The 21,510-nt window shown below is 46.0% G+C and overlaps 1 protein-coding gene across 1 annotated transcript in view; it reads right to left on the bottom strand.

The window, feature by feature from the left end:
* Positions 1–1,590: 1,590 nt before the first annotated feature.
* Positions 1,591–21,510, bottom strand: part of ETV5 (ETS variant transcription factor 5) — a 41,355-nt gene continuing 21,435 nt past the window's right edge. Inside the window, exons 8-13 of the mRNA XM_083443321.1 lie at positions 20,453–20,709; positions 17,687–17,755; positions 13,987–14,055; positions 13,370–13,539; positions 5,778–5,879; positions 1,591–3,779 (exon numbers count right to left, since the gene is read on the bottom strand). Of these exons, the coding sequence (XP_083299447.1) occupies positions 3,558–3,779; positions 5,778–5,879; positions 13,370–13,539; positions 13,987–14,055; positions 17,687–17,755; positions 20,453–20,709 (889 nt within the window). The 3' untranslated portion in view covers positions 1,591–3,557. The remainder of the gene's footprint in view (positions 3,780–5,777; positions 5,880–13,369; positions 13,540–13,986; positions 14,056–17,686; positions 17,756–20,452; positions 20,710–21,510) is intronic.

Below are 21,510 nucleotides of genomic sequence, written 5' to 3'. Positions count from 1 at the left end.
GAGAAAGTGGTCACTATACACAGAAGATTTTAAAAAAGATATTCAGGCTTCTTTCTGCATCTATTCTCTGGTTAATCAGAATGTGCTTTCATTGGCAATGCTTAGGTAAAGTCGATTTTATCTCCTAGTTCAAGACAGAGCACTTTGCTCTAGCTGCTATCAGGCTGCTCACACACCATGTCTGTAATCAGCTGATGCCATTCATAAGGATTTAGCTGTGATTTCTGTTACCTTCCAGGGACTGGGAAATGGAATTTCTCCAAAGGCCGGAGAAAGCACCATTCCAAGGGGCAAGGAGACAGGAGAGGGAGGGAGCACGATATAGGAAAGTGACCTGCTGCTAAATCCAGGTCATTGGTAAATGGTGCTCATCCAATGAACAAGTTGGAAATATATTTTCCTCCTGATTGCAAGGTAATGAAAGCTGATACTGAAAGACTGTGCACCCAAAAGCTCTGCAAAGTCCATCTTGGAAGCAGCATCTGCAGGGAAAGCATGTGTCCTTTAGGCTAGTAGTGATGAACTGTTCATAGTTTATCAATTAATTGCAAGCACAGAAGTTGGAGAGCATGTTATTGACAGGGGGCAGATGTAGAGTAACAGAAGCAAAAATTATAGGAAACTTGAGGCTTACTTAACCCTTTTTAAGGGTCCATTTTGGGATCTGATCTCACTGCATCACTCTGTTTTACCCAGTTGCATAAGAGACATCAATGTACATAGCAGCCTGCCCTTCTAAATAACATTTTGACTGAAGAGCATCCCAAGTGAGGGCCACCACTATAGTGCAGTGTGTTGTTCTGTCAGATTCAAAATGCTGCTCAGCTACGAAGCCTCTTGACGAGTCACAGTCTCCAAGCCTAAACTATCACAGAGCTGATGTGAGGATCAAGGGGCTAAGGAGAACACAGCCATATATACTAGTCCTGAGCTCCTTCTAGGAAGGGCAGAATTAAACAATGCAGCCTCTTTATTCCTGGGATTGAGGTGAGATGGGTGTGACTGTTTCTATCAGCCCCAGCCAGTGAGGAATTATAGAATAACATTTTGGGGGACAGGTATTGTAGGGGAAGCTGTAGAAGTGCTAGCAAGGTGAGAACAAGAAGAAATTGAGGGCAAGAGATGTTGATTTTTAGAGGAAAACAAACTTTTGGGTCAAAACACCTTATGATAAGACATTCTGCGAAAACCGCTCACTTCCATGTCCGTTGAATATAGAGGTCCTTGAAATAGTGCTAATTTTGAGGAAACAAGATTGCTTTCTTGAGGGACTGCAGCCCAGCAGGCAAAACTGAGGTGAAGGCAAAACTGAGACAGAACAAGCCCCCTCCCTCAGTGTGCTGTTCTGGGTTTTATTCCTGAGTTTCCCCCTGAGCCAATTTCAGGGTGTGTGAGGGGAACGAGAAGGGAGGAGGAAAGCCCCATTGTGGAAGACCTTGCATAGGGGCTCCGTTTTTGGGGTTTGTTAGGTGAGTCCTGCCCAGGGATAGAGCTCTCCTCCAGACCTCCAGGAGCAGACAGGGCAGTGTCAATCCATTTCTGCATGGCAGTGCTGGTAACACAACTGAATGAGAGGGAGCACACCAGCAGTGCCTGAACAGAAAGCAAAAATCCTTTATTGTACACAGTACAGAATGTAATGCAGCTTTGCAGGAGATATATTATATAGCCCTGCTCAGGCAACAGTCATTTCACATCAATCCTCAGATTAACCCTTTCTGCACTATAGACTTCCCATAACCAATTAAACAAAATGAAACCCACTGTTTTGGTTAAGCCCTGGGGCACAATTTGGGGGGTGGGGGGCGGCGCTGCAGCTGACTTTGCTGCTGCCCTGTGCTTTTTTTGACAGGCCACGTGATACTTTCTGGGGAGAGTTGCTGAGTCGTCTACAAAGAGTTAATCTTCATACTTTAAAAAAGAAGAAGTGAAGTTAGTCAAAAACCCAAACAAAGTTATCAAAGCAGAAAGAGAAATCCTATACAGCATTTACAACAAAAATTGGAGTCCGCAGGGAAAGATATGCATATTTGGGTCAAGCACGGTACGGGTGCATGCTGAATGCAGCTCGCAGCAAGAAGAGGGGGAATTTCTGAAGGATCCAGAGATGTTTTACATATAATGATCAACTCTGACCAATTCCCCTTCCTCTCTGATTTTTCTTTTCTTTTTTTTTTTACAAACCCAAGTTATATATATATATATATTTTCCTTTTTAAAAAATCCTCTTAAAATATGCAACTTGCATGAACTGAAGGAGGGTAATGCAACTTACAGATGAAGCTAAAAAACATGTCTGTATACACATCTTGCACCTCTCTTGCTCGCAAGCCTAGGGAGAACTGGAAAAGGTAGTTCAGCTGTTACAAGACGATGCCGCCACACGGTCAGGACTGCCCTGCCTGGGAGAAGTTCAATGGCTGGAGCTGCCTTGTATTATATACATACAGTCCCCAGTTGCAGGGAAAGCCAAGCAGCTTGCATTTGCTGCTGCTGCTGCTGCTGCTGCTGCTGTGCGGGAGCATACTCTGAATGCAGAGCACACTGTACAAACTGTCCTGGACAGCATCCACTGCAGAACAGCACAAAGCAGATATGCACATGGAAGGGCAAGGGACTCCACCACCCCCTGCCGCCGCCAAGCCACAGCAACCTTCGCGTTGGCGCTGCTGGAAGCAAAAAAGCAGCAGCTCAGCTTTGCCAAAAGCTGGTTTAGCCTTAAGATACAAAAACCTACAAAAAACCTGGTTACAAATGTTGCCCCACAACATAAAAAGAGTTTTGGCCGAGCCCCCGACTTCCCCTAAAAGCAAGCCATCCATGCGCAGCCTTGCAACAGAAGGGGGTGGCCAAGTGCCTGTGTGGCTCATAGGGATCTGGTAGGTTAAGTGCTGTCCTTTATGTTGGGTTTGCTTATTATGGACCAAAATTATTATTATTATTATTATCATTATTATTATTATTATAATAACACAAAACAAATAAAAATAATCAGAAGGAAAGGCTTCCTCAGATTGAAGAGCTGTCGACTGAGAACCCAGAGGGGCTGAGCTAATTCAGCCATGCCAGGAGAAGCACCACACTAAGCCGTGACCCATCCGAAAAGGGCTTATTTTGCACTGGCTCCTTAGCATCCGGGAGCCCTTTCCATTATACAAGGTAGAAACAAGGATTGTGATTGTTACATAGCGTATTTTCTTGACATTTGCTAATCACACACTGTCTATTCAAGTCCTGTGAACATCTTTTTGTCACACACGACCCTAAGCAACCGGGCCCAGAAGACACCCCCTGTTGCAAGTCCCTCCCCAGCTGTTCTTCACTGTGGCAGCCGAAGCGATCCGCAACAGGAGGCCCTACTCACTAGCCATGCTACTGTCTGTCTTCAAGGTGGAGGGCCGTTAAAAGTATTTTAGGCTCTTCCGATAATATTTGCAAAGAGCAGTTTTTATGAACAGCAGAAATTCTTTACAAAAAAACAACAAAAACAAAACATTTTTGCCCTTATTTGTTGGAACCGGAGTCTCTTAAGGTCAGCATTCGAGCTGCCTGGTGAGTCAGTAAGCAAAGCCCTCGGCGTAGGGGAGGTTGCTGCAGTGATCCAGGTCCAGGAGGTATGCGGAGTTGTCTTCAAAGTGTGTCAGAGGTAAGGTGTCATCTTCATTCACATGGCAGTCTGGTTCAGCTTTTAAGAACGGGCGCTGATTGTCAGGGAAGGCCATGGAGAAGAGGGCATCAGGGTCACAAACAAACTTGTAGACATACCGCTCTCCAGCCACCTTAAAAAAAGAAGACGGGCAATACAGGTAAGGAAGGGGCAGGTATGTATGACTGCATATATGGATGGATGGTTCAATTGCCATGTGAAGATGGATTAACAGGCAGGAAGTTATGCAGGAGAGACAGGAAGTGAAGAGTCATTGTTATAGCAGTTGTAACATGTTCTTCAGGGGTTTCTTTCTAATTGTTACTGCCCTTTATTACTTTCCAGTAGCAACATAACTTCTCAAAATCTGTCGTGAAGAAAGAGTGCAGAGCATGTGCAAGCAAGTGCCTTTCAAAAACCTGGCTTTTTATTTTATCCTTTCTAGGATAAAATACAAGTCTGTAAAGCACTATAGCTAGGCTGTGTGAGAGCTGAGATTCTACAAGAACATTGCAGAAGTGTAGGCTGCAGTATATTAGTCATCATGAGAAAACTATTCTTTTAATTGATTTGTTTATTTGAAGGATATTTCTAGCTCTTAAGCTGGCAAAAATAGACTCAAAAGTATGCCTGGTGAAATCTCAGAACCTGAGAGTGAGATGGGCAGGATATATACTGAATGAGGGCAAGGCTGAGTGTAGTCTGCCGTTGTGCAGGAAGATTTTTGCACAGAATACACAAAGAACTTGCAATATACACCTTTCAAAAGGAATAAACTGGAGGAGATGACATAATGTAAGAAAACAGGTTTGCTGTGAGGTTGGGGCACAGTTACTTATGTCGTAATATATTTCTTAGTATTTAAGGTGCCACAGGCTCTTTGAAATGCTTTGCTAAGGTGACAATGCAGAATTGGAATGGCAATCTCATAGGCTCCATTCTTTGAACAATAGTGTCACACAACCTTCAGAGAAGCAAAGAAAACAAAAGTAAGGCTTGACAAGCTACTTGGGAACTTCAAGTCAGGTTTAGATGTGGTGGAGTTTGTCAGTTTGCATTTCTTAGTGCAGAAAGTATTGATCTGATGGGTGATCTTTCCTATTCTAATTAATTCAAGAGGGTTCTGGAAGCTTCTCTGTGTGAAAGAAACAAGCAGAAGGTTCATGGTGTTTGGGTTATTCCTTCAGAGAAGCATGAGTACAGCTGGCTTAAACTGGCTCTCTCCTCTCTTCTGTCAAGGTCATGCTGACTATAAAAATAGGCAAGAAGGAGCCTGGGTTTCACTTTCTCTTTCTCTCTTTCTCCCTCCTGAGGTGGTGTTCTGTACATAGTATATTTAGTGTTAAAATAACTTATAGTAAGTCTGAACCTTAAGTTTAAGTTAAGTCTGCTGCAACTGGATTTCTTATGGGCAGTCCAATCCTCAATGTATTGGATTTGTGACCATTATGCTCATTTGCGTTTAGTAGCAGTAAAACTCTGCTGGATGAACTATTAATTGCCTCTGGTCTATTTTTGGGGGGAATCCTGCAATGTGTTTAAGTTTTTACTCTGCTCACTATACACTGGAATCTGCCCCTGGATCAATAGTGAGTAGAATGTCAATGACAAACTTCCTGCAGAACTGTAACTGTTACAGACTTTGCTTTTAGACAATGCAGTATATACCTAACCAAGCGACTTCAAACATCAAAAGACATACTACGGAAAAGGTCCCAGGGAGGGTACTGAGAAATCTCAGGTGCAACAAGCAGCAGGGAGTGGCTCGCAACACTCATGAAACTATGTTCCGTGCAACAAATGCAAGAGATATTAGAGTACTATTGGATGGAGGAAGAGAAGAATCTCCTCCTCACACACAACATAGTATTGCAGCTTTAGGACTGGGGAAATTAAATGTCAACGGTGCAAAGAAATGAAAAATCAATTTGCTTTTTTGCATGCTGTAAACTGATTGTCTGGAAATGCCCCAAGAAATGGTGTGTTGGCTGTCTTCCCTCCAATTAGGCAGATGGAACTGGAGGAAGAGTGGTCCTGAAAAGTAAGCCATAACTGTGCCAAAGACTGTTCCTTTACAACCACACAGCTCTCACGTACCAAGGATGTTCAGAGGAAGGAGTGGGCTGCTCACCTTTTGCATTATGCCTTTTTCATAGTAGTAGCGCAGAGAACGGCTAAGCTTGTCGTAGTTCATTGCTGGACGATTCTTCTGGATCCCCCACCGACGAGCTACCTAAGAAGGTGAAGAATACAGCCATGAAGCTCTGCAGTGCTTGTCAAGTGTTTTGGCATATTGGTTGGAAAGTCTTTGTGATCAAGCCCCTCCCTCTAGAGGAGACAGAAATACCACCAGCAAGGCCACAGGTTCTGAACTACAGTGGTACCTCTGGTTATGTACTTAATTCATTCCGGAGGTCTGTTCTTAACCTAAAACTGTTCTTAACCTGAAGCATCACTTTAGCTATTGGGGCCTCTCGCCGCTGCTACGTGGTTTCTGTTCTCATCCTGAAGCAAAGTTCTTAACCCGAGGTACTATTTCTGGGTTAGCAGAGTCTGTAACCTGAAGCGTATGTAACCCGAGGTACCACTGTACTTTTATGCAGGCCTAGGTTGGGTGAATCAAATAGGGCACTAGGATCTTCCAGGGGGCCTTACCATGACACCTATGAAGCCACAGAGCCTCCTTGGGCCCCCTTGGTTATGAGGAGGTGAGGGGCATTGCCCTTTCCTCCCTTGAAAAGCACAGAGTTGAATAAGGAAGTTGGAAAAGTGATACTCCCCCTTCCCCTTTCAGCTCTATGTACTTTTCAAAGGCTCAGAAAAATTCTGCTGGATCCACATTTTACCCAGATCCCTTGGGAAAGCAAAAATTTGTGCATGCTTTCTTTCTATTTGTAAAGAGGGAGGGGAAAGAAATGGTGGTACCCATGGCAAATCGTTCAAAAATCCACATGTGTCCATAGGCCTAAAAGACTGGAGGATTCCCCCCTCCCCCCTTAGCACATAGTTAATTATTGCTTCTTGGTGCTTCACAAAGTCACGGACAACCAGCCAAACTTTGCTGGCCAGGGCACAGAGTATTGACCAGCAGACCTTTAGCACGTCACACTTTTTGACTGCAATGGAAACCAAAGCCAGCAAGGCATGACCAGGAAACCCAACAATGCTGCAGTGAGTGTGTTCCTAATGGGTTGCAAGAGCACCGACTCAATTCTAATATGATTCTGGAGCAGTCGTGTGGAGGGGATTACTCATTTTAGCTCTCTTTGGGAGCAGGTTCTGATGACATAAGCCTGCTGCCAACCAACCCACTGTTTCCCAGGGGATTTCTGGAATGGACAATCTGCAAGGCACTCAGAGAAGATTAATGGGATTTCCTTGCACTAAGTGCACCGAGGCAGCTTGCATCCACCTGAGGCATCGCAAAGGCCCGGAACAGCAGTCTGAGCCAATACACAGGGTGTTTCCAGCGGCCTCAGCAGCTAAGCAGATAGCTACATTCGTATGGTCATAGAATCATAGAGTTGGAAGAGACCACAAGGGCCATCGAGTCCAACCCCCTGCCAAGCAGGAAACACCATCAGAGCACTCCTGACATATGGTTGTCAAGCCTCTGCTTAAAGACCTCCAAAGAAGGAGACTCCACCACACTCCTTGGCAGCAAATTCCACTGTCGAACAGCTCTTACTGTCAGGAAGTTCTTCCTAATGTTTAGGTGGAATCTTCTTTCTTGTAGTGTGGATCCATTGCTCCGTGTCCACTTCTCTGGAGCAGCAGAAACAACCTTTCTCCCTCCTCTATGTGACATCATTTTATATATTTGAACATGGCTATCATATCACCCCTTAACCTCCTCTTCTCCAGGCTAAACATGCACCCAGTCAGTTTGGTTTTTCATCAGAGCAAAGAAAGAGGAATGGAGATGCAAGGGTAAATGAAATAGGTACACCATGGTCAGAGAAAGCAGCACCCTGCCTCACTGCAGCTCCAACACAGAGAAAAGCATCTACTTCCCACCACCTGCCTCTCTGCCCCTTCTCCATCTATTACAGGATTTCAATTAAAGCTCCAGGAAAACCTCCAACAGAACCGATACCTTGCTCCCCTTCGCACTTAGCTTTTTCTGTCCTGCCACCCTGAGCACAGCTCATCTCTTGTACCCTGAGGAGGAACATGTCTGGAGCAAAGCAGAGCAGCATGCATACAGCAGCGCTTAGCAAGTTCAACAGCACACCAGTTGCCGCAGTGACAAAAGGAAGAAAAAGCACAAGAAGCTCTGCCGTGTTGTTTTAAGGCAACAGAGAGCAATAGGCTTCTCAGTATCGCGGGGGACGGAACCTCTCTTAACAGGCTCCAGGATGGAAGCATGTTCGGTTACATTTTGCATGTTCAGACACAAGTTCTTTGCATATGGATGTAACGACAGTAAGAGAGCAGAGAGTGCGTTGCCAATGCACAGGTTCCAAGCAGCCCTGGAGCTGCTGTTACATAATCATCTCTCAGCACACGGGCTTTGATTCCGCGGTAAGAGCTTCCTCTTGCTGCTGCACAGCAGGGCACAGAAAGCCACAAACTCCTCCAAAGCCCCTCATCCTCTCGCTGGACCATAGGGTCAGAAAGCAAGGTCTCTTAACAGCCTTTTGATCATATAAGAGAGCCCACTTCCACTTACTTGGGGCAGACTTCATTGAGAGGAGAGGCTTCAAATGTATAAAGCTTTTCACCTTGTGTTCGTGGGGAGCAGGGCCCTGCGATGTGGCTGTGCACCTCCCACTTGCGCTCCTCTGGCAAAGGAAAACTGCCAGACAGCGCAAGATTCATGGCTCAAGCATTTCCAGATCAAAGCCGTGCCTTTTCCTAATGGAGAGGGAGTGAAACGGCCAACTCTCACAGACCTCTGACTAGAGGGGGGGGGGGCTGCCAAATTGTTGTTTGAAAAACCACAATTTCCATGCCGAGTGTACTGTATATTATGGATAATTACCCACCATGCACTGCCTGGCTCAGCTGTGCAGCTGGTTTCAATTATTAGTCAAACAGCTTCCTTCTCTGTATCATTCAGCACAACCCAGCACACCACAAGATTCCTCTCAGTAATTTCAAGGGTTTATTTACAAAAACCAGTGTCTCCACAGGGCGACGACAGAGCAAAGCCTACTCAGCAACAGAGGGAATTAGCAGAAAGCCTTTCTGCAAGGCACAACCAAGTGTCTGAAGCTTAATGAGAAAAGTGGGGCGTGGGGGGGGGGGGGAGAGGGGGATGCGGTAGAGGGGAAGTAGGGGGAGAGAGAGGGATGAGCCAATACGAATAAAATTGGAAGCATAAGAAATCCATTGCTAAAAATATATGTGTTAGGAAGCTCATATGTGTAATGGCAAAAAAATAAGATGTGTTATGTTGTCACAAAGTAATTTAATACCTGCAGTGATAATGCATAATGAACAATATGAAAGACAAAACTCTGAAAATACAAATAGACAAAAATACAGCAGGATCGCCGAAGAATGGATGCTTTTGAATTATGGTGCTGGAGGAGATTCTTGAGAGTCCCATGGACTGCGGGAAGATCAAACCTATCCATTCTGAAGGAAATCGGCCCTGAGTGCTCACTGGAAGGACAGATCCTGAAGCTGAGGCTCCAATACTTTGGCTACCTCATGAGAAGAGAAGACTCCCTGGAAAAGACCCTGATGTTGGGAAAGATGGAGGGCACAAGGAGAAGGGGACGACAGAGGACAAGATGGTTGGACCGTGTTCTCGAAGCTACTAACATGAGTTTGACCAAACTGCGGGAGGCAGTGGAAGACAGGAGTGCCTGGCCTGCTCTGGTCCATGGGATCACAAAGAGTCAGACACAACTAAATAACTAAACAACAACACAGCAGGATCATGTAGAAACCAAGATCAAGGTCTTACTATCCAATGTGAGTCTCTGTTTCCTGATTTCATCCCTATGAAATGTTTTCTTTGTGTTTTGTATCAATCTCACTTAACCAATTTAGGTTATCTTTATTAATGAAGAAGCACATCAGCAAGAAAAATAAACACACCAAACTGTTAATCAGTGATGGTGCTTCAGGTATTTTACCTTTTAAAAAGGAAGTGCATATTCCCAGTCATTGAATATGACCTGCAAAAACAAACTACTCTTTCAAACTATAATGAAAAATATTGTTATAGTTTATGATTGCTGCAGCTGAAAAATTTGACATGCAGCAAACACACATTGCAGCCTCTCTAAGAATGCTGAGAGCAATAGTTTTCTACCATAACTGATTAACAAATGGGTAGCTTTTTTTTTTGGCCTTCCCACTGATACGTTCCCCATGAATAAGAATTGTCCGAAATGGGTGAATGAACTAGCCTCCCATCAGCATTTTTTCAGAACATTGAGAAAATAGCTCAACTGCGTTGATGGACTTCTGAACAATTCTATCCCTATGAGGTCACTGTATATCTTGGTCTTCCATTTATTTTATATTTCCAGTGTCTTTATATTTTGTTCTGCTCACTGCATATTATTGCTGCAGTTTACCAATCACATGGTGGACCAAGAAGCAGAACAGTTTTTCACGTTACAGTGTTTAGCTTTATATTTATTTGTTTAAAAGGGGGTAGACTTCTTGTGCCTCTAGTTATGAGAAAAGAGGCACATTCTCTGTACCTGCTATCTGGGGAGCTGTTATGGAAAGCCAAGTAAGCTGTGCCAAAGGACCAGGAAGAAAACAACATGCAAGAAATGGATCCTGGCTAGACTCTGTGTTATGTGCTGTCTACTTTTTACATTTGCAAATTTTGATTGCTTTTTATATTGTGCACATTTGTAAAACTAACAACAACTCACCCACAACTTTCCCTAAAAGCTGATGAGAAGCAAACAGCAAAACAAAAGAACAGAAAAAACAAACAAAGCAGAAATCGGTATGGAAAGAAAAGGGTAAGGGATAGCTCAGCATTAGCACTCAGCACCTGCAGGTAGATGGTGGGACTCACATATCCCCTTTATCACCCAAAGGGCAGAATCTGATTATATGCTATTATATGCTATATTTCAGAGAAGTTTCATGAAATCAGGGGGAAATTTTCCTGCTCTAAGCTTGGAGCTGGTGGTTGCAGGGGCAGAAGATAAACCCTGACTCCCCAACGGCTCAGAGCTTTGGGGTGTGTGGAGGCTGGCTCTGCCAATGGATTATATGCCACTTGGTTCTACTCAAGAGAGACCCACTGACATTAACGAACATGACTTAGATCCATTAATTTAAACAGATCTACTCTGGATAGCAAGGGACATGGTGGCACTGTGGGTTAAACCACAGAGCCTAGGACTTGCCAATCAGAAGGTCGGCGGTTCGAATCCCCGCAACGGGGTGAGCTCCTATTGCTCGGTCCCTGCTCCTGCCAACCTAGTAGTTCAAAAGCACATCAAAGTGCAAGTGGATAAATAGGTGGGAAGGTAAACGGCGTTTCTGTGCGCTGCTCTGGTTCGCCAGAAGCGGCTTAGTCATGCTGGCCACATGACCTGGAAGCTGTATGCCAGCTCCCTCGGCCAGTAAAGCGAGATGAGCGCTGCAAGCCCAGAGTTGGCCACGACTGGACCTAATGGTCAGGGGTCACTTTACTTTTACCTTGGATAGCATTTAGTTAGGTACAACCCTCTGTGCCCTATGTTCCGAGACTGAACACCCAACAGGTATAGGAGCAATTCCCCACATCGCTGACTCCCCAATGGTTCTGAGCTACAGGAGGAAGGTTCCCTGCTTGCTCTGCCTCTGCGCCCAATGGGTGCTCCAATCTCAGGGCACCCATCAGGTGCAGATACAGGCCCCCCACCTCCGCTTTCCACTTTGGAGATGGGAGACAAAGGCTTGCTATAGTTCTGCGCTTGCACCCACCAAGAGTAGAATCCAAACAAATTTCAGGTTGGGGCTGGGGAGAGTGCAGGGTTCATCCCCTCTCCTCTATAGCTCCAGGATCTGAAGGAAGCCTCAGGCTCATCTTGCACATCAGAGCCCGCCTCACATTTGCACTCGGGCTTCCCTCGCCATGAGATTATCAGACCCTGCCAATGCTCTTCTTGCACACCAAGACTGCAAGTGGAGTCCCACAATGTCCTCACCCCACCTGGTTCAGAGTCAAAGCCACTCTTGAGAAAGTGTGCAGGGGCCCAGTGTGAACTGAACAGAACGTTCTGTCGAGTCAGGCAGTGTCTAATAGGTTGCAGTCGTGCTCCAGAATCAGAGCCTCATACAAGGTGCATTGTGTTTGGTCTAATCCAATTGCATTTTATCTCTAATAAGGTTATAAAACTACACTAGCTGGACAAGATCTTCTGAAGACTGAAAGACAACCCAAGCAGTTAAGACAGGGAGCCATTGCTGGCAAATAATCAGGCCCGCGAACAGCCAAACTAAGCAATTTTGTGCTCAACAGGTTCAGCAAGAAATGTGGAAGCAGAGCCTTGTGCCATCTGCTGCTCTGCAGTTTCCCCATCTGACCTTAATGTGTACCGGGAAAGAATGAACAAGCAAATAAATAACAGGGCCAGAAATGGCTTCACTTACAGCAGGCATAGGCAACCTTTGGCCCTCCAGATGTTTTGGACTACAATTCCCATCATCCCTGACCACTGGTCCTGTTAGCTAGGGATCATGGGAGTTGTAGGCCAAAGCATCTGGAGGGCCAAAGGTTGCCTATGCCTGATTTACAGCATCTCTGCCCACTGTTGCAGCCCTGGACATTGAGCCCTGCCATCTGCAACTTGGAGTAAGTTAATAATGAGGACTCAGAGAGGAGATGGATGTACTTGTGCCCTTGCCAAGTTGCCACATGAAATGCCCGCATAGCGCACCACTGCTCAGCAGTGTATGAGGCAGATTTGGAAGTTACACTGGAAGCATCAACAAGAGGTACCCTGTTTATGCATAGTGTGCAAAAAGTGACATCGCACACTTCTACCATGGGTATATATAGGAACTGTCACCACATCGGGTGCTGATGCATCTCTGCATGAGGGCAATGTTCAGCCAGCATGGCACACATCATTGGTATTTTCTCTCGGGAGCACTTGTCATGCCATGTCCCTGCCTCAACAGGCATCATTCCAGGTTGGGTGCACCAGTATCAGTGAACTGCAGCCATTGTGTCCCACCAGGCAGACTTACAGAAGCTCCTGAGCAAGCATCTGGGTTGCTGGCTACCCTGTGACTGGCCCTGAACCACTGCTATTCGATTCTCAACATCAGTCATTTTAGACAGAAAAGGATAGTTGGGAAGGAATTAGGACAAAACCACCAACTTTTTGCAATCTTTCTGGTACATGTCCAATTTTAGCACCAAGCAAACACACACACACACCAGTTTCCACCATAAGGCTGAAGTCATCACCAGCCCTACACCACAACCTCTGTGCCACCTTCAGTTAGCCAGACCCACTCTGCCAGGTCTCTCCTAGTGCTACTAGGCCCTCGGTTTAAGTGGCTTGGTCCAGAGGTCAACAGAAGCTAAGCGGCAGCATTTCACATCAGCCAGCCTAAGGTCTCATCCAGCTCCCTTCTCCCAGTGACACTTTCATTTGAACTTCAAGCATTTCATCCTCTGTTACATTCTAGTAGGCTCCCAGCCATTCTGTCAGCTGAAATTCAAACCTTTTGTTTTGACAGTCAGTAAATTAAAAGTGCAACCGTCACAGCCATTTTGGAGGCTCACTCTCAGATTTCTTTTACCTCTTCTGGCTCAATCAGCTTGAACTCCATGCCCCTGCCAGTCCAGGCGATGAAGTGAGCATTGGCTGGGTCATCGAGGAGTGTGACGAGGAACTGCCACAGCTGGAGTGACCCTCGCCTCTGGTATGGAGGTCCTTCACGATATACTGTGGGTTCTTGCTTCACTTTACCTGTTCCCAACAACGGAAACGCACACCAGTTAGAACTGACATCCCAAGTGCTCAACCTATCCCCTGCTGCAGTTTCCATTAACTTCTGGATGTCTGACAGAAGCCAGGTGAGCGAGGAAGTGGCTACACATCTGGCTGCGGATGCTTCTTTTTTTTTACTCCTCTCCCCATGAAGCAATATGCTATATAGGCAGCTGAATGTGAAAGCAACTCGGCACCTGGCTGGCAGCACTTCCTTCATAGGCTTTAGCATCCAATTGATTGGTACTTAGCTCCAATCCTGGAGCCCTATGTCTTGCAGCAAATTTCCCCATAATATTCAGCACAAACGAGGTAGATCTTATTGAAGCCCATGGGTGAATTGGCTAATTAGTGGCCAATTCTGACCTCTCTAGAGTTCTGCAAAATCTCTTCACCCCAGACAAACCTAAGCGGACAGTCCTTTACCTTCCATCCTCTCTGGTACAACACAGGTGTCATCAAAGTAGAGCCGGGCATCTTTCTCATAGGGGAATCCTAGGAAGATAAAATTCACATCTATTAGCTCACCACAAATTCTCTGCAATGTATTGCACTTGAACACACACACACACACACACACACTTAAGCTGTTCCTTCCTGGACGGTTTGATTCGCTTCATTGCATTGCTTGTTGGCAGCAATGGCAGCTACTCAGCCATTCATTAAAAGCAACAGGTAAGGCCTTGAAATGCTTATTTGCAAATGTGCCAGCTGCTGCTTCTGCCAACTCCATGGGCTTGTCCAGACAGAAAGTTCCCACATAGTTGGTTTCACACAGAAGTGCTAAACCGCAAGTGGAGCAAAGAGTACTGCAAACAAAGTACTGAGAAGCTGGTTTTCTTGCACTGCAGTCCTTCACTTGAACTCTGTCACCCGCATTGCCTCTCCCCATCCCCAGGCCAGCATTTAGACTGGCTAGGACAAGCATGGGGGTCTGGGCAGAAGCACCCCAATGTTGCTTGCAAGAGTATCAGCATGTGTGGCACTCAAGAACACCGTAAAAAACAAAAAATCTAAGAACTTCCTAGGGTTGCTTTTTATCCTAATTGATTGGATCTCACCAACCTCTAAGGATCTGACCAAACTCTTAAGCAGTTTAAACTGCTTTAAAAAAAGAAAGAACCTTCCCATGTGCTCCAACTGCATTGGTTAAGTCTCACCAAATGTCTACACTGCATTTCATCATATCACTTTAAAGCTGTCAACAGATTTCCGTGTCCATGGATCAGCTTCCCTGTTACGACTCTTGTGGGTCCAGTTCCAGTTCAGCACAGACTGCAGGATAGCTGTGCATTTGCAACAGAGGGAGGGATACGCAGCAGCAGCAGCAGTAGCAGTAGCAGCAGCGGCAGCGGCAGCAGCAAAACACTTTCACTTTATTTTCCTACTTATAGCCATTTCCACTAGTCAACAATTTTAACAAACAAACACCAGTGGCTGAATTTTTATTTATTTACTTAACTACATTTATATCCCACTTTTCCTCCAAGGAGCTGAGAGATGGGGGACTGGCTTTATGCTGGGTAAGGCCTGGAGGACGAGCCAGGCTTTGCCCATTTTGCTCACTGATGATACTGGCCTCTCCACCCACCCACCCCCTTTGATCAACTTGCAAGTGCTTTGCCAGTTCAAGTGAGGCGATGTGGAACCGGATCCACCCCCTGCCTTGCCAGAACACTTGCAAACTGACTAGAACAGGGATGGGAAGGCTGTTGGACCTCCAGCTCCCCATTGGTCCTATCCAGCATGGCCAATCGTCAGGGTGATGGGAGTTGTAGTCCAACATCTGAGAGGCCTCCATGTTTCCTATCCCTGGACTAGAGAGGGAGGGAGGGATCCTGTTTAGGTTGCCTCCTCTATACAGATCCAAGAAGCAGTTTAAAGGATCCGATCCTGGAGGTTACAGAAATGTTACATGCCTTATTTGGAAACTGGTTTGAAAGCAAAATCTTTCATTGACATGTAACCTCTAGTTCTGTACTATGAAAATCATAATCAACAACTTGCTATGAAATCCCTCTTTTGGCTAAAGCATGGCCTATAGATCCACTATCCTTCCAGCTATGGTCTTTATCGCAGTTAATGTGACATGAAGGAACACTTCACACAAATATGATTTGTGTGTATGTGCAAACCGCTTTAAAAATGTGACAAATACACCTGGATCTGTTTTGCCACATTTATCAGCTAGGCCAGTGTGCTGGGACTTGATTTTGTTTATTACAATTATTTCCTATGTCGCTTCAATCACAGGTGGCATACGCAAAGTTCTCATACGCAAAGATCCAAACCTCCTTGGTACTTCATCAGTAAGATATCCATTTTCAGTACACAGCACGGAATACATGCAAACTTCCTGCCAATGTAGGAAATTTGTCACATGTGGAAGAGCCCTTGGCTGTCACTGTAAGGGCAGCGATTATTAGATGGACCCACTCCATTCAAACCATGCCAAAATGGGCTTGCTGCTTCAGTGTGTAGCTACTGAGTTTAAAGATAGTTCTCTCCTGTGTTATCTGTCTACATGTGAGAGAGACCCTTCTTGCTCAGATAAAGTTCCACTGAAGTCAGGTATTTAGAGCCAGGGTTGCAGCTGGCATTGCCACCTAAGGTGCCAAAGGAGAGGGCAGGAAGGAAGAAACCACTTTGTGGGTAAAATGGAATGAGCCATATCTGTGTCCAAGGAAGGAAATGGGTGAAAGAGAGATTGAATTTCTGACAGGCCCGAAAACAGCCCTGTCAATCTTCTGGCCATGCTGCGAAGCTCCCATCAGTCCCAACAAGTATGGCCAATGGCCAGAGAAGATGGGAGCTGGAGTTCAACACCATCTGAAAGGCTACAGGCCCTTCACTCCTGCGGTAACTCAACCTTCCCCAATCTGGTGCCCACCAGATGTTCTAGACTACAACACCCATCAAACTCAACATTTAGTCCAAAACATCTGGAGGGCATCAGGCTGGGGGAGTGGAGTTACAGCAAGACAATGAGGACTTAGCAGGAGGCAGATAACATCACAATCTGAATAAAACTGGCTTCCCCAGTCCATTTAAAGTTATGGCATAAATACGTAATTAACAGCTGCAAGATGACATACTTACTCTTGGCAACTGCCAATTTTCTGCTAGGGGTGGGTAGGAGCACTTACTATCTGTGAAGATCTAACACAGAACTCAGCGGATTGAAGAAAGCTCAGCGTGGCTGAATTTTGTTGCTGAGACAATCAGTCTTTTCGATCAGTGCTCAATGTGGGTTGATCTTCCCCAGAGTTTGCTGAGCAATCAGTACACCTCAATTAGGGCAGTGAGTTTCACAGCACCAGAAGAGTCAGGAAAGAGCCATAAAGACAGGCTCAGAGATAGTAAGACGAAGAAGGGAAACGCCTAGAGCAAAAGGAAGTCCCTGGTTCAAACCTAACCTCTGAATTCACTAGGTGAGCGCCAGGGTTAGAGCACTGGATAAGGACTGGGGAGACCTTGGTTCAGATGCTCATTTGGACCAGTTGCCAACTCTTAGCCTAACCTACCTCACAGGGTTGTTGTGAGGCTAAAAGGGAGAGGGGATCATGTAGACACCACCTTGAGCTCCTTTGACGACAGCAAGATGGAAACACGATAAACAAAAATGAACAAGTGGTCTTAGGCAAGCCAATCTCTTGCAGCCTTGCCTCCCCCATCATATAGCCCTAGGCTGCTGTAAGGATCACAGAAATAAAGACCTCTCAACACCCTTAAGCTCTGTAAAAATGCTTGAAGTGTCGTGCTATTATTAAATTTCCTGGCACCAATTCCCTTAACGTCGTCTCTTATGTTACAGCAAAAGGGCCTCTAAGCAGAGGCATGTAAGCCAGCACTTCTGGTTTCATGGGAGAAGGTGTTTCCCTTTCACTTCCTGCTGGAATAATCACATCTACATTCCTTTCCATTTTACCTCATATGTGCATAGACATACATAAGCATATACATGTAACTCAGCCTTGGTCAACCTGGTGCTGTCCAGATGTTTTGGACTACAAGTCCCATCAGGTGCAGGCAGCATGCTGGCTGCACCTGATGGGACTTGTAGTCCAAAATTTATGGGCGGCACAAAGTTTGTGAAGGTTGTTGTACATCCTGACTCCCCACTTACCATCATGGCTGTTGGGGAAGTAGCCTCCTCCTCCTCCTCTTACATATGCTGATTGACAGTTAGGCACTTCTGAAATAAAGATGGAATTGGGGTTAACACCACCCTGAACTGAACACACTTCACTTCTTCTCCAGGTTGAACAGTTGACAGACCAATGAAGAAAATCCCCAGTGCACCAATGTCTAGGTTTGCAAGATTCCACTTGACAGTTTCTCGGAAATCCGGCATTTATTTTTACGATTCTCCAGTAATGCTTCCCTGAATGTTTCGCAGAGTACATCCTCCGTCCAGATCGGAAAGAAATGTATTTCTGCACCATTACTTTTGAAGGCTGCAAGCCCTACTGACAACCACGAGACTTGTTTCCAAGTAAAAATATATAGTGTTGCACTGCAAGGCTTTCCAAGGGCTTTCTAAATGTACCTTGGAGTGGGCCCAGGTGGGATTTAAAATCAGGCGGAAACCATGCACAAATTATTATGCATCCAATTTCTACACGTCTGCAAACCCCACAAACAGAAGGAGGTGCTGTGAAAATTCTCCACGGCTGGATTCAGATAACAGTCTGTGCCACAGAGGCTGCTGCAAAACTCACCAAGTGGAGACCCTGGTTATCTGCAGAATCCAGCCATGTGGTGAAGCCCGTTTTGCCTGGCCCCAACAATCAACTGTAGATGCATGGCAAGATTCGCATTTCTGTGTGCCAAGATCCTATAGGCTAAAGTGATTCATGGATGGGAAACCTGGAGCCCTCCAGACAATGCTGGAGTGCAAACCCCATAATTCCTGATGGTTGGGACACGCTGGCTGGGGCCGATGGAAGTTGGGAGTCCAATGACATCTGGAGAGCGACAGGTTCCCCAACACTGGTTTTAAGGTTGGCACACAGACTACATAGGTAAACCCATTGTGCCACAAATGGTAGTCCAGAAGCAATCTCTGAAGTGGAAGACTGGGCAATGTGGTTATCCAAAAACAAATATATAATTTTTGAAGGTCTGATGCTTCAATTTAACTCACATTGGCAAGTCAAAGTAGTGATGGAAAAGAAACCTGAGCATACGGTCCAGTCCCGTCTACACTCCCTGCTAGTGGCTCTCTAGAATCTGAGGTAGAGGCCATTTCCCATCACCTGCAACTGACTCTTTTAACTGAAGATGGCAGGGATTGAACCCATGACCTTTGCACACACAGCAGGTGCTTTGCTGCTCAGCTACAGCCCATTCCATGAATTTCCCCTCATCTGAGAGGCTGGACTTCAGATGCAAACTATTTCTACGCTTCTGCCATCCATCTATAAAATTTTTTTTTCACCTACTGGGATTTGGCATCAAGAGACAAGATGAATCAACAGCTAAATAGGAGATGTGGGCAATAATACGATCCCTTGAAAAATCAGGTACATCATATTGTTCCTGGAAGCTGTAATACAATCCCCTTTGCTGCAGCAGCTGTCTCTCCCGAGAAGGCAAAGCCTTTCCAAGAGCATGTGAGAAAATAACTTAATGAACCTGCAGGAGAGGTTGGACACACTGAAAAAGTCAAGCTTAATATTTTGCATTCCCTCTGATAGCACGTGAGAAGCAGAGAAAGAGGACGGGGGGGGGGGAGCCTTTAACTTTAGATCTTTCCCCATCTGTTCCACTCTGCCTCCAAGAGGTCACAGTATTTTTAGGCCTAAGGCGATTTGCAGATATGTAGTGGGCCCTGCACCAACAGCAGCTGCACAATCTAAAGTGATCAGGCACCCCCTCCTCCTTCCCCCCCTGCATGTCCCAAGGTGAGTGCTCAGCTGCAGGTTCATCATAGCTGTTCCATGGAGCCGGTTGCTTAACACTAGAGCTGCCAGAGAGAAGATGGGGAGACAAAGAGCTGCTGCAGAGAAAGGTGAAAAGCTGCCTTCTCTTCCCTGCTCCACTTCCCGCACCAGTAATGCCTTTCAGATTATGGAAGCTTAGTTTCTCTGCTACATCTGTTGAATGCCTGATTTTAACATTTGTCCCCCCCCCCAAAAGCCAGAAAGAGATAATCTAACATTCTAAGTAGGTTAAACACTGCCACAATAGACAGCTGCTCCACCCTCTCCCTTTGCTAGAATGTGAAGAAAACAGTGGAGCTTTAAAGGAACAGGAAAAAGGGGTGGGGTTTTAGAAAACTTATCAGGCAAAACATGGGAAGAGCCTGGTGGAATGTCTAGAACAGCCTTTCTCAATCTGTGGGTCCCCAGATGTTGTTGGACTACAACTCACATCACCCCTAGCTAGCAAGGCCAGAGCTCAGGGATGATGGGAGTTGTAGTCCAACAACATCTGGGGACCCACAAGTTGAGAACCACGGGTCTAGAACAAATGCATACTGTAGGTGAGACATCTCTCATAACCACGCAAGGGCTCACCGGTGCCTGCATTGTTGCCAAGGGAGGATGTATTCTCCAAACTGTTGGGTGATCCAACAAGCACAACAGGATTTATTTCATACTCCAAGGACTGCCTGAAGATTGGACCACTGGCTGCAGCAGGATAAGGAACCTGTGGTTCTCCAGGTGTTGTGGGACTCCAGCTCCCATCAGCCCCAGCTAGCAAGGCCAATGGTCAGGGATGGTGGAAGACAGAAGTCCAACAACATCTGGAAAGCCACAGCTTCCCCCATTCCTGGGCTACAGAGCGACTACTGTTCACTGAGGCTACTTTATGTGCTTGATAAGATGCAGTGGGAACAAGCCAGCCTTTGCATGTGGCTAAGAGGGATTCAAGTGAATTGACTCACCTGAATCAATGCAGTAGTCCCGGGGCTCTTGCTTGATTCCCATTGGAGACTGGAACCCATGCCTTGGGGGCCCTGGAATGCCTGGGACCCCGTGATCATAGAGCGGGTCGTGGTATTCCTGCTTGAATCCCTGAGGAGGATGGGCAGCTGCTGGAACAATAGGCTCTGACATCTGCCTGTGGTAGACAGGGCGATTGTCCCCAGAAAGTCCTGGCTGAGGATATGGGTGGCAAGGTTCAGACATCTGTCTCTGAAACCTTGGTGGAAATATGAGGGAGAGGGAGAGAAAGAGGGAGAGAGTTATAATCACATTTAACACACTCCAGACCCACTACAGCAGGACAGCCAATGTGGTACCTCCAGATGCTGTAGACTACAACTCCCATCAGCCCCAGCTAATATGGCCAATGGTGTTGGGAGCTATAACATCTAGAGAGCAGTGCCTTGGCTACCCCTATTCTACAACCTTCCTCCAGGCTGCACTCCCCTGAAAACAGAGCAGTTCTGATGCTGAGCTTTCATTTCAGATGCAGAATCATTTCTTCAACAGCCCACCGCACGTAGCTTACAGAAATCCATATTTAACACCAAGAGTGCAATATAGCAACAACCATCTGTTATGAAGGGGTGGAACCCCAATTGGGGTGTATGACCAAGCTGGAGGCATACAGCCCTGTCTGCATGCAAGGAGCCAACACCTGGATCATTTTGTGGGATAACAAGTGCTCTGAAAAGGAATTCTGCAGCAGGCTGACCAATGTGCTGCTGGAGAATAGCTGTTATGGCACTTGAGGATGTGCCGCCAGAGGAAGTGCTAGAAGGAACTGGAATGAGACAGTGGTATCTGCTCAGCTTTGCATACAGATTGGCAGCACTTGCAAAACACTGCACCATGGGCTTTGTAGCTGCTGCCAATCAGCAGCACCTGCAAACTCCCTTTGGCCAGTCATTTTACTTGCCCCACACCTGACTTAATATATGACAGCCCTGGGGGACAACATCACGATGGAGCAGACTTGGAACTGATCAAGCTAGACCATCAGCTGGGCAAGACCACC

This window comes from Podarcis tiliguerta (genome assembly GCF_965153285.1).
Source record: "Podarcis tiliguerta genome assembly, chromosome: 5".
In the NCBI taxonomy this organism is placed as follows: Eukaryota; Metazoa; Chordata; class Lepidosauria; order Squamata; family Lacertidae; genus Podarcis; species Podarcis tiliguerta.
This window is presented reverse-complemented; position numbering and strand designations above follow the sequence as displayed.